Below are 14,459 nucleotides of genomic sequence, written 5' to 3'. Positions count from 1 at the left end.
TTTACGATTTCTTTCCTTCTACTAACCCTGGGATTCTTCATTTCTTCCTTTTCTAGTTGCTTTAGGTGTAGAGTTAGGTTATTTGGACCATACCTTTTTAAAGTGAAGTACAGCTGATTTACAAAGTTGTATTAGTTTCTGGTACACAGTAAAGTGATTCCTAGATATATACATATAGATATACATATATATGTATATATCTAGGAATCAATATATATATATACACATACACACACACATATATGTATATATACATATTCTTTTCCACTCTAGTTTAATCACACAATACTGAATATACTTTCATGTGCTATAACAGTAGGACTGTGCTGTTTATGTATCATTTTTCATATAGTAGTGTGTATCTACTAATCCGAAACGCCCAATTTTATCCTTCCCCTCTGCCTTTCCTCTTTGTTAACTTTAAGTTTGTTTTCTGTCCATGAATGTGTTTCTGATTTGTAAACAAGTCATTTGTGACATATTTTAGATTCCACATGTAAGTGATATCACATGATATTTGCCTTTCTCTTTCTGACTTATTTCACTTAGTATGATAATCTCTAGGTTCATTCATGTTGCTGCAAATGGCATTACTTCATTCTCTTTTTTCTTTACGAGCAGTAGTCCACTGTGTATATATACCACACCTTCTTTATCCATTCATCTATCTATGGACATTTAGATGTTTCTATTCCTTGGCTACTGTAAATAGTGATGCTCTGAACACTGGGGTACATGTATCTTTTAAAATTAGAATTTTCTCTGGATATATGCCCACAAGTGGGATTGCTGGATCATATGGCAATCATATGGTTGATTCCCTGGTGGCTCAGACAGTAAAGCATCTACCCACAATGCGGGAGACTCTGGTTCAATCCCTGGGTCGGTAAGATCCCCTGGAGAAGGAAATGGCAACCCACTCCAGTACCTTGCCTAGAAAATTCCATGGATTGAGGAGCCTGGTGGGCTATAGTCCATGGGGATGCAAAGACTCGGACACGACTGAGCGACTTCACTTTATGGCAACTCTTATTTTCAGTTTTTTAAGGAACCTCCATACTGTTCTCCATAGCAACTGCACTAATATAAATTTCCACCAGCAGTGTAGGAGGGCTCCCTTTTCTCCACACCCTCTCCAGTGTTTATTAAAAGCCTCTTAAATGATGGCCATTCTGACCAGTAACTCGTCATTTCAGTTTGCATTTCTCTAATAATTAGTGATATTAAGCATCTTTTCATGTGTTTCTTGGCCAGCTATGCATCTTTTTCAGAAAACTGTCTTTGGGGCCAATTTTAATTGCAAAATCACTAAAAAATAAATAAATAAATAAAGGTACAAAACGCTTTGAAAAAAGCAGCACTATATAGACCATGAAAAGTACACTTGTTTATAAAACTGAGAGCTGAAACAAGGAAGAGTACTCCAAAGAAGATATACAACCAACCAAAAAACACATGAAAAGGTGCTCAACATCACTCTATTAGAGAAATGCAAATCAAAACTACAATAAGGTATTATTACCTCACATTGGTTAGAATGGCCATCATCAAAAAATCTACAAACAACAAATGTTGGAGATGATATGGAGAAAAGGGGACCTTCCTGCACTGTTGGTGGAAACATAACTGACACCACCACTACAGAGAACAGGATGGAGGTTCCTTAAGGAGCTAGGAATAAAACTACCGTATGAGCCAGCAAGCCTACTACTGGGAATATACCATAGGAAAACCATAATTCAAAAAGATACATGGACCCCAATGTTCATTGCAGCACTATTTACAACAGCAAGGACACAGAAGCAATATAGAAGTCCACTGACAGAGGAACAGATAAATAAGCTGTGGTATATATATATATATATATATATATATATATATATATATATATGCGTGCGTGCATGTGTGTATATATATATGTGTGTGTGTGTGTGTGTGTGTGTGTATATATATATATATATATATAATGGAATATTACACAGCCATAAACAGGACCAAAATTGGGTCATTTTTGTGATGTGAATGAACCTAGAGTCTGTTAAACAGAGTGAAGCAAGCCAGAAAGAGAAAAATAAATATATTAACGTATATATATGGAATCCAAAAAAAAAAATGGTACTGATGAACCTATATGCAGGGTAGGAACAGACACATAGACACAGAAAACAGACTTGAGGACACAGGCCAGGGAAGGACAGGGTGGGATGAATTGAGAGAGTGGCACAGATACATATACTCTACCACATGTAAACAGACAGCTAGTGAGAAGCTGCTGTAGAGAACTCAGCTAAGGGTTCTATGATGACCTAGAGGAGTGGGATGGGTGGGTGGAGAGACTTAGGAGGGAGGAGATATATGTATACTTATATTTTATTCACTTTGTTGTACAGTACACACCAACACAACACTGTAAAGCAATTATACTCCAATTAAAATAAACAAAAAGGGAGAATACTGTCTTATTTGACTTCATCTGGAAATGTGTGTGTCACAGCACTCAAAATTTTCACTGCTCTGCACATGTCCACAAATGATCATATAATCACTATATTTTAGGTTTGTAAATAAATTTCAGCAAGCAGACTAATTCACAAACACAGAATCTGTAAATAATGAGGATCAACTGTACATATTAAAAGTACGTCTACAGATAGATTGCTTTAAAAAAACTAAGCATTTCATAAAGTATTTTTTAAATATTATAAGAATGTTTAACTGATATCATGCAGTCATTCAGATTTTCACAGACTGAAGTAAAATATCAGACTAATACAAAAAGAAAAATATACAATCAGGACATACATTTACAATGGTTTTCTGCTTTTTTCTTTTTGTTTGTTTTGTTGCCTGCACTGTGCAGCATGTGGAATCTGTGTTCCCTAACCAGGGATCGAATCCAAGCCCTTAGCAGTGAGAGCATAGAGACCTAACCCACTGGAATGGCTAGGGAATTTCCTACAATGATTTTATAATTCATACATGTTGTAAATTCCAGGCAATGTTAACATTTTAAGGGGAGGCAATTCACACTACTTTACATCACAGCAATTATCTTGTAGGTATTTAACTCAAAAATTCATTAATCAAAATGCTGAGTTTAACCTAAGAGCAGAAACAGTATTATACCAGGAATGAGTCCCATGACAATATTTACTATTCTGGTAACCTCAGCTGGACCTATGATGACAGTGCCTCCTCAGAGCTCAAAAACAGACTCTTGGCCTTTTGCCACAAAGCTTGTGACTAAAGAAAAGAAACTAATCTAATAATGAAAGATACAGCTCAAAGTACAAGGGCGATGATTCAATGCTGGGTAATATCACAAAATGTGAATGTAAAAAAAAAAAAAAACGGCAGGGTTCTTTTTGGCAATAAGCAAAAAGAATTATTCAAAACATATAACAATCCCAGTCCAAAGTCAACGAAACCTTGAATTAAACCATATTCAGGCTCATCTGACAGCACATATAATAAAAATGAAACAATACAGAGGAGATTAGCAAGGCTATCTGCCCAAGATGACACACAAATTCTTGAAACATTCCATATTTTTAAAAAAACAAACAATAAAAAATCATGTTCATACTATCCAAAGCAATCTACATATTTAATGCAACCCCTAACAAGATTCCAATCTCATTTTTCACAAAAATAGAAGAGACAATCCTAAAACTTGTATGGAACCACATGAAACACTGAATAGTCAAAGCAATCTTGAGAAAGAAGAACAGAAGTGAAAGCAACATGCTCCCTGGTTTAAAACTGTATTACAAAGCTATAATAATCAAACAGTATACTATTGAAATAAAAACAGAAATAAATCAGTGGAACAGAGAGCCCAGAAATATACCCTTGCATATATATGGTCAATTAATTTATGACAGAGGAGCCAAAAACGTAACATGGAGATAGGATAGGCTCTTCAATAAATGGTTCTCTGAAAACTGGACAACCACATATAAAAGAATGACTGGACCTTTATCTTATACCACAAACAAAAATCAATTCAAAATGGACTAAAGACTTAAACTCAAGACCTGAAATCATAAAGCCCCTAAAAGAAAACAAAAGGGGCAAACTCCTTGCCATCCATCTTGGCAATAACTGAAGATAACAAACCTTAACATGTATGTACTTGGAAGAGAGCAATGACATATGTAAGCTGTAAAGAAGGAGAGGAACTGGAATGAAGGCAGTCAAAAGGTACTACAAACTTCCATTTATAAGATAAATAAGAACTCAGGATATAAATGTACAAGATTAATATGATTACCACTGCTGTATGTCATATATGAAAGCTGTTACGAGTGAATCCAGAGTTCTCATCACAAGAAAAATATTTTTTTAAGTTCTATTTTTTATCTATAGGAGATGATGGATGTTCACTAAACTTGCTGTGATAATGATCTCATGATGTGTGAACATGCGTATCACCAAGTCATGTCTGACTCTTGGCAACCCCAGGGACTGCAGCCCACCAGCCTCCTCTGTCCATGGGATTTCCCAGGCAAGTATACTGGAGTCGGTTGCCATTTCCTTCTCCAGGGGATCTTCCCAACCCAAGGATCAAACTCATGACTCCTGCTTGGCAGGTGGATTCTTTGCCACTGAGGCACAGGGGAAGCCATGAAACTACTAGAGGAAAATGAAGGCATTAACACTCTTTGCATTTATCGCAGCAATACCTTTTGCAATCTGTCTCCTAGAGAGAGTAAGAGAAATAAAAGCAAAAATAAACAAATGGGATCTAATCAAATTCAAAAGCTTTCGCACAGCAAAAGAAACCAAAAACAAAATGAAAAGACAATCCACAGAACGGGAGAGAATATTGACAACACTGTGACCCGCCTGGGATTAATCTTCAAAATTTACAAACAGCTCACATAGCTCTACGTCAAAAAATGAAGTGAAAGTCAAAGTGCGAGTCACTCAGTTGTGTCCAACTCTTTGCGACACTGTGGACTACACAGTCCATGGAATTCTCCAGGCCAGAATACTGGAGTGGGTAGCCTTTCCCTTCTCTAGGGGATCTTCCCAACCCAGGGATCGAACCCAGGTCTCCCACTTTGCAGGTGGATTCTTTACCTGCTGAGCCATAAGGGAAGCCCAAGAATACTGGAGTGGGTAGCCTACCCCTTCTCCAGTGGATTCTTTCCAACCCAGGAACTGAACTGGGGTCTCCTGCTTTGCAGGTGGATTCTTTACCAACTGAACTATCAGGGAAACCCTATGTAAAAACAAACAATCCAATAAAAAAATAGGCAGAAGACCTAAATAGCCATTTCTCCAAAGAAATCATACAGATGACCAAGAATTATAAGAAAAGATGCTCAACACTGCTAATTATAGAGAAATGCAAATGAAAACTACAATGAGGTATCATCTCAAACCAACCAGAATAGTCTACAAACATTAAATGCTGGAGATAGTGAGGAGAAAAGGGAACCCTCCTACACTTCTGGGGCAAATGTAAATTGGTGGAGCCACTATGGAGAACAGTACAGAGGTTCATTAAGAAACTAAATATAGAGCTACTATATGATCCGGCAATTTCATTCCTGGGCATATATCTGGAGAAAAACATGGTTCAAAGGATACATGGACCCCAATATTCACAGCAGCGCTATTTACAATAGCCAAGATATGGACGCAACCTGAATGTCCATCGATAGAGGAATGGATAAAGACACGGAAGTAAATACAGACAATAGAATATTACTCAGCCATTAAAATGAATGAAATAGTGCCATTTGCAACAGTATGAATGGACCTGGAGATTAACATACTAAGTGAAGTCAGTCAGACTGAGAAAGACAAATATTATATATCACATCACTTATTTGTAGAATCTTAAAAAAAAATGGTACAAATGAACTCACTTATAAAACAGAAACAGACTCACAGACTTAAGAGAATGAACTTAGGTGCTACTGCATAGCACAGGGAACACTGCTCAATACTCTATAAAAACCTAAATGGGCAAAGAACTTAAAAAAAGAATATATATATATAACATGTATATATATAATATATATAGAACATGTATATATATAACTGAATCATTTTTCTGTTCACCTGAAATTAACAACTTCACTCCCTTATAAAATAAAAATTTTTAAAAAGAGAAAGATATGTGGAAAATCTCCAAATACTTAAAAAAGATTTTTAAAATATATATTTTTAACATAACAGTCAAAGAAGAAATCTCCAGAGAAATTTTAAAATTTTTGAAATAAACTTTCATTCAATATAACAAAACCTGTGGAATCCAGCAAAAGCAGTGTTTAGAGGGAAATTTATAGCATTGAATGCATATATTAGAGAAAAAGATAATTTGAAAGCAATAATCTAAGGTTTAACTTCAGGAAACTAGAGAAAGATGAAAAACATAAAACTAAAGCAAACAGGAAAAAATAAATTAAAATTTGATTTAAAATTATTGAAATTAAAGATAAAAATCAATAGATTAAAAATCAATAAAATAAAACCTGGTTCTTTGAAATGATCAAAGGTTCTTTGAAAATTTATAAATTTCTATCCAAGATAACCAAGTAAAAAAGAGAAATGACACAAATTACTAATATTAGAAATAAAAAAGGGTCCATCACTATTAACCTATGGACATCAAAAGTATAATTAAGAAATAATATGAACAACTCTATGCTTGCAAATTTGATGATTTAGATGAACCAGAACAATTCCTTGAAAGATACAAGCTACCAAAACTCACACAAGAAGAAATAGATAACCTGAAGAGTCCTATACCTATTTTTACAATTGAATCAATAATTAATAATATCTCAGCAAGCCAGGAATAAAGAGGGAACTTCTTCAGTTTGATAGACAGTGTAAGAAACTTAACTTCATATTTAATGGTGAAAAAGTTGAAGCTTTTTCATTCAGATCTGGTATAAGGTAAGGATGAACCTTCTCATCATTGCTTTTCTACATCATACTGGAAGCCCTTGCTAATCCAGTAAGGCAAGAAAAAGAAATAAGAGGTAAACAGATTGGGATGGAAGACATATAAATCTGTCTCTATTCACAGATGAGCACTTAGGCAGAAAATTTTAAAGAAATGGCAAAAATCTCCTAGAATTAATAAGCAGTTATAACAAGGCTGCGTAATATAAGGTTAATATATAAAAGTCAATTGATTTCTTATGTATCATCAATGAACAGTTGAAATTTGAAATTATAAACAAGGTATCACCAATATTAACAACCAAAAAACCACCCTGAGATATTTACGCATAAATTTTTAAATGTATAAGATTTACAGGAGGAAAATCATAAAACTCTGATTAAAGAAATCAGAGAACATACAAATAAAGAGCAAGCTATTTCATGTTAATGGACAGGAAGTATTACTATTGGTAAGATGTCAACTTTTCCCAATCTATAGTTTCAATGCAATCTCAATCAAAATCCAAGTAAGTTATTTTGTAAATATCAACAAACTGATGTGTTGGAGATTTGATAAAGTTTGGAGAGGCAAATGATCCAGAATAGTCAACACAACACTGAAGGAAAAGAACAAACACGAGGACTCATATAATCTGATTTTAAGAATTATTATAAAGTTACATTAATCAGGACGGCGTGGTACTACTGAAAGAACAGACAAATAGATCAATAAAACAAAACAGAAAGCTCAAAAATAGAGCCTCTGAAATATATTCAACTGATACCTGATAAAGGAATAAAAGTAATACAAAGCAAAGACAGTCTTTTCAACAAATGATGCTGGAACAAGTGGACATTCATACACAAAAATACGCACCTAGACAAAGGCCTTATAGCTTTCACAAAAGATAAATAAATAAAAATGGATCATAGACCTAAATTGTAAATGTGAAATCATAATACTTCTAGAGTATAACATGGCTGAAACTTAATGATCTTATGTTTTATTTCATCATAAATTCAAAGATTCTAGAATATGGCTGAAGCAATGAGATCTCTCCTTTGAGAGAGGATTAAAAGAGGACACCAGATTTACTTTCACTGTGGTTTAACACAAAAAGAGAAAAATTTAAGAACATAAAAGGATCAAAGTTGAAAACAAACGAGTTCTCCTATTGTCAAATTTACTAAATACATGACTTCCTAGCCATTTCCATTAAAAATATATATATATATACATGACATGTCTACAGTTTCACAGTAGCAATCTTGCAGTATCACAGGCTAAAACAGCCTTTTACTTCAAAATGCAGTAACTCGTATTTAAACAAATAATCCAGAAGATCCCTGATCCAATAAGGTGCCATACAAGACGAGCCAATGAACAAAAGCGAGGTACATAGACTACTGGAGATAATAAACTTTAGGTGTTACACAGATACATATTTTAAATTTTAACTATTATGCATGCATTTTATAGCTTACTTATCATAGCAAAGGATGTTGATTTCCCATTTAGGGTAATAATGCATCAAGTTTCATTTTTTAATACATTTATTTAGGTAGCAAAACAGGATCAATTTAGATCTGGCAATACTATGAACATCAACTATGAATGACCTTTGAAAATCACTGATATAGGTTATATTTGGCATGTATAACAGTGATCACATCAATGTTGGGCATTCTGCTAAGTACTTTACATATATTATTTTATTCTATCTTTACAACAATCTATTCAATCATCACTAAATTGAATTCATAGATTTTATGTTAGAAAACTAACGGTCAAGAAAAGGCTAAAAAATCCACCCAAGGTCATCAGGGATAATAAAAGGCAAAGCCACAGGTCTCTCTGTCAGATACTAAAGTCTTGAGTTCTTGCCCTACATATTATACTATTTCTCTAGTGTAAAGGAGGAAAGACTGAGAATATAAGAGGACAAAGTAAAACTGAAGTGAATCTCTCTGAGACAGAAACACATCAGTCACTTAGTGTGATTCCCGACATAAGGTCATATGCAACATGTTTCCTTGCCTTAACTACAGTGCAGTTACAGCACTTGCTTGAACTTCAGGGACCAAGTTTTGTTGTGCCAGAAAATACTGCTAGAGAAAGGATTAAGCAACAAAGTTATACGGAACATCAAAGTTCATACTCCTTATATCCATGTATATTTTTGTATTCCATGTATCTAAGAATGTGTGATTACCGTCACTTAACCAGTCCCTACATCTAGGAGCCCAACAAAGGACAAAGCACATTTCTGCTAAAACAAGGGTCTCTTTTGGTTATAGTGGTCCAATGCTAGCAACAATACTACTGACTCCTCCCAAGTGTGCTTGAATTCCAAGCACTTTTGATATTTAATAATAAAAGGAGTCAATGGCCTACTGAATTACACCCTCATTTGACTATGGGACACAGACGTTCAAAAAATTATATTTTATCAGAGTAAAGAAAATATGTAAATTTTCCAGTGTACACCATGAAACAATTCTATATTATGAAAGGCTAGAGAAAATGTACCTGAATTCATTTAGTGCATCAACTATTCGATTATATGCCAAACTCCTCTGACTGGCATCAGCTGATCTCCGGCTCATTTTCATAGCCTTGAAAGCAATCAAATAGTTAATTCTTATACTGACCATGGGCAAAATATGGGGGGAAAAAGTAAAAGACAAAATCACATATTTCTATAACATTTTACCTACCATTCTTAACTAGATATGTATAAAGAAGGCACACATATTTCTAGTGGCTTGTTTTTGCACTTTGGGTCATTAATGAGTATAATAAAATTCAAATTTTTCTGATGTTAGGCCTCTTAATTGAAAGAGAATATCAAAACACAAAGAATCTGACGTTGACAGTTTCTGAGTTACATAAAACTTTTCTCCCAAACAGACCATAAAATGCTAACTCAGTAACAACAACTCCTGAGTTTCTCCAATATTCCATAAACAGTGGTTCTGTTAAGTAAATCCTTTTTTTAAACCTAAAACATAAATATTCTACTGAAAGAAATCTCAAGTTATTAGTAATGTTTGCTTTCTTAAAAAGATACTTAGCCAACGTTGAGAAGTCCTACTTTAGGTAGACAAAAAGATCAGGATTAGAATATGGTTATCCGAAATAACTTTGAAATTTTTAAAAGTTTTTCAAAGAGAATGTAATTCTACATTACTTATGTAATTACATATTAATTTTTTTAAATGTTCAAATATATATTTAAGAGAAGGTTAGACTACCTCAGGCTAGAATCATTCATGTACATCTGAAAGCTTCATAAGGTAAAAGTGACAATTTTTGTTTTCACAAACTGCTGAGAGACTCCTAATTTATAAAGAAGTAAATATTCTTTGGCTAGAATTGAGCAATATTCTTCCTTAACTTTATGAAATAAAATTTAACATTATAGATCTCAAAAGGTAGTGCAGACTTTGAAATAACTCCCACACTGCTCAGAAACAGAATCTATAGTTTTTCATTTAAAATATAAATAAGTGATAATTTGAAAACAGCCCTAGAATATAACTTATGTAGGTGTTTCAATGTTTACTATAGTCTATGATTAATTAACTATAGAATAACTTCTATTCATTTATATGAAAGTATTCACTCAGCTCTTTCAGTTTTATAAAGAAATGAGTTGTTAAACATGAACAAATATCCAACTGCAATGTGCCCTTTAGGGTGCAGAATGAACAAAGCATTAAAACATTTAAAAAGTAACCTCTAACAAGTTCTGTATTGCTTGATTATTTCAAGTTTTACACAAAGTTTAAACACTTTTCCCTGTAACTGAAATGTCAGTTCAGCCACGGCTTAATATTCTGTGTACTGACTTTGGCAAAAACTGACTACAAAAAACACAGTAGCAAACTGAAGAAAATGTCAGGAGTGTTGAACTTCTGAGAAACGCAGATGGACTTTACTCATCGCTCACTAAAAAGGTATTGCTAATGATCTATTTGTCTTTTAACAGATTTAATGTGAATAACTAACATAGTGCCTTCTTTAGAGGCACATGATCCTCAGGCACTAATGAGTTACTGAAATGTACCCTCTGCTTTCTAGACCATTCTAATTGCTCCTGCATCTCTGGTTTCTTTTACTAGTCTCTTTCAAACACGCTGCCATAATAACCTTCTTAGAGCACAATTTGAAGACAGTCTAACAAAGTCAAAAATCCTTGCAAGCATTCTAGACTCCTTGTGATCTGGTCCACATTAACTCTGTTAGCCACACCAATTACTACTACTCACTGTATCCTTTCCTTTCTGAATTTTGTCACAGGGATTAAGAAATAGAGTTATTTTCAATGATTCAACTTATAGGAATCTCATAAAACATAATCTGGAAAATTCACCAAGATGTTAACTGAAGTGTAGCTATAGCTGAGAAAAAGCAGATATGGCCTAATTAACTTAAATGGAGGGAAGCCACTAAAATGTATTTAAGAACCATTTATAATGAGAAATGTACATGTTAACAAGGATGAATTTTTCAAAACAGGCACATAATAAAAACAATATGAACACAGCACAGTCCCAATCAAGTAAAACACAATACGCATAGAAAAGGTCTGAGTAAGAGTTTCAGCAAAATGTTAATGAGTTATCTTTGGGTGGCAAAGATAGCAATTTTCCCTGTTACTCTGCTGTATCCATTTTTCAAAGCATTATGTTTAAAAAATTCTACAACTCCTTTAAGATGCAGTCCAAATGAAATATCTTCCCAGAAGGAAGTCATTTTTCTTCCCTATGAACTCCTTAAACACTATGGTTTTCCTTCTTTTTTATTTACTCTTACGTTCTATCTTATATTCACAATTTTCTTTACATCAATTTATTACATGCACTATCAGCAGCATTTGACAGAATTGATCACTCCTACCTTCTCCAACCACTTTCTTCACCAGGCTTACACTGAAAGTACTCTCTTGTTTTTCCTTCTATTTAAATGGGCAATCCTCAGTCTCCCTGGCTAGTTCTCAGCTCCTCCAAATTTAACCACTGAAATGCTCCACAAATTAGGATCTCCTCTCCCTCTCAATCAGCTTCTCAGATTAAAATACCATCTATATACTGGTGACTGCTCAGCCTGGACCCTAAACTCTAGACTCACAATTACCTGGATGTCCAGGAGGCATCACAAACAAACTCCTGATCTTCCTCCACCAAACCTGTTCCATTTGTAGTTTTCCCATTTTAGTTCTGGCAATTCCATCCATCTTACTGCTCAAAAGAAAAATCCCAGTCCATCTCCATGATTCTTCCTTTTACAGCTCCAACTCAGTCCATCAGCTAATCTCATTAGCTCTATTTTCAAATATATCCAGAATCCAACCATTTCTCACCAATTCCACCATGAAACTGGTTTGACTACCCATCATCTCTCACTTGAATTATATTTCAATAGCCTTGTAACTTGGAGACAGCAATGGCAACCCACTCCAGTCCTCTTGCTTGGAGAATCCCATGGACGGAGGAGTCTGGTAGGCTATAGTCCATGGGGTCGCTAGGAGTCGGACACGACTGAGTGACTTCACTTTCACTTTTCACTTTCATGCAATGGAGAAGGAAATGGCAACCCACTCCAGTGTTCTTACCTGGAGAATCCCAGGGACAGAGGAGCCTGTTGGGCTGCCATCTATGGGGTTGCACAGAGTCAGACTCGACTGACCCGACTTAGCAGCAGCAGCAGCAACAGCCTTGTAACTGATTCCAAAGCATCCAACATCGCCCCTGGAAAATCTATTCTCCACCAGCAGTAAGACTGATTCTCATGAATCATGTCATTTTCCTGCTCAAAACACTCCCATGGCTTCCTATCTTTCTTAAGTGCATCTGCCCATGCTCATACAATGGTATCCTGTAAGGCCCTACATGACTTACTCCTACTTCTAACCTAGCCATCTTGGCCTCCTTATTTCTCCTTACTGATGCTCAAGCATCAGGCTTACTCCTTTGCCTCTACCTGTAAAGTTCTTGTCTCAGATGGTTATACCAAATTTCCTCTGTATCGCTGGGTCATATGTGACTTTATCAGGAGCTTTCTTGACGATCCTATAAAAATTTGTAATCCTCCATCCAGCACTCCATAAAAACCTTTCTCTTCTTTTTCTTCATAGTACTTATTACCATCTAAAATCTTATACATTCATTTGTTTATTTGCTGCCCCATGATCTAGAGAGTTGCTTTTTTCCACTCTTATCCTCAGTTGCTAGAAGAGGCCTGCCACATTACAGGCCCTCAAATATTTATTTATTGAATGGATAAATGACCTTAGATCTTTTTTTAGGCAATAAGCTCCTTAAAAAGAGCTAAAGTCAATATTATGTGGCAGCCTGGATGGGAGGGGAGTTTTGGAGAATGGATACATATATGTATGGCTGAATCCCTTTGCTGTTCACCTAAAATTATCATAGCATTGTTAAATCGGCTATACCCCAATACACAATCAAAAGTTTAATAAAAAAAAAAGAACTGAAGTCTACTTTGCGTCTCCCAGGTCACTCTGTAGGGTACCTGCACAGAGTCTGTTAATTTCTCTGCCAAATGAATAAAGACAATGCTTAAGCAAGAGAATAAGATTCAAAGGAAAATAAAAAATAAAAACAAACCATAAACATGGTTATGCTTACCTGTTCTATTGCACTCTTTAATTTGTTCATGTGGCTTTCAAACAGAGGAAAATGTGAAAAAAAGAATTCATTAAACTTGTTACTTTCATCTTCATCTTTGGATAATGAAAAGATTACCCCAATTGCAATCTTCTTTTTCCTCACAATTCCTGGGTTAGGGCCACAGCTTTCATCTGACAGATTAAAGCTTTCTTCTACAGACCTTAAAAATAAATTTTTTTTTGAATTTTAAAAATATGAAAATGATTAAATTCACAATTCAATCTCCTTGGTAATTAAATGTAGGCAAACTAAAGGTCTTGTAGTGTTTTATCAAGTAAACACAAACATTCATATCAATTATATATATCTTTGAGAAATATACTGGCTATTCCTTTATATTCATATTTTTCTAAGAAACTTAAGTAAGAGTCAGATTGGAAACGTTTTTGTTCAATTATGGAAACAGTGACAGACTTAATTTTGGGGGGCTCCAAAATCACTGCAGATGGTGACTGTAGCCATGAAATTAAAAGACACTTGCTCCTTGGAAGAAAAGTTATGACCAACCTAGACAGCATATTAAAAAACAGAGACATTATTTTACCAACAAAGGTCCAACCAGTCAAGGTATGTTTTTTCCAGTAGTCGTGTATGGATGTGAGAGTTGGACTATAAAGGAAGTTGAGTGCCGAAGAATTGATGCTTTTGAACTGCGGTGTTGGAGAAGACTCTTCAGAGTCCCTTGGACTGCAGGGAGATCAAACCAGTCCATCCTAAAGGAAATCACTCCTAAATATTCATTGGTAAGACTAATGCTGATGCTGAAACTCTAATACTTTGGCCAGCTGATGCAAAGAACTGACTCACTGGAAAAGACCCTGATGCTGGGAAAGACTGAAGGTGGGAAGAGAAGGGGG

General features: G+C 34.9%; 1 protein-coding gene and 1 non-coding gene across 4 annotated transcripts in view; one reads left to right on the top strand and one right to left on the bottom strand.

The window, feature by feature from the left end:
* Window positions 1–14,459, bottom strand: part of FNIP1 (folliculin interacting protein 1) — a 120,245-nt gene that overhangs the window by 31,312 nt on the left and 74,474 nt on the right. For all 3 annotated transcript variants that reach the window (XM_068979515.1, XM_068979516.1, XM_068979517.1), the window contains 2 exons: window positions 13,561–13,762; window positions 9,437–9,522 (listed from right to left, as the gene is read on the bottom strand). In XM_068979515.1, the coding sequence (XP_068835616.1) occupies window positions 9,437–9,522; window positions 13,561–13,762 (288 nt within the window). The remainder of the gene's footprint in view (window positions 1–9,436; window positions 9,523–13,560; window positions 13,763–14,459) is intronic.
* Window positions 3,448–3,553, top strand: LOC138086684 (U6 spliceosomal RNA). Its single transcript, XR_011145398.1, has one exon. It is a non-coding gene; the product is annotated as a U6 spliceosomal RNA (small nuclear RNA).

The sequence above is a fragment of the Capricornis sumatraensis genome, chromosome 9 (assembly GCF_032405125.1).
Source record: "Capricornis sumatraensis isolate serow.1 chromosome 9, serow.2, whole genome shotgun sequence".
Taxonomy (NCBI): Eukaryota; Metazoa; Chordata; class Mammalia; order Artiodactyla; family Bovidae; genus Capricornis; species Capricornis sumatraensis.
Note: the sequence above shows the minus strand (reverse complement) of the source record. Positions and strands in the feature narration are given on the sequence as shown.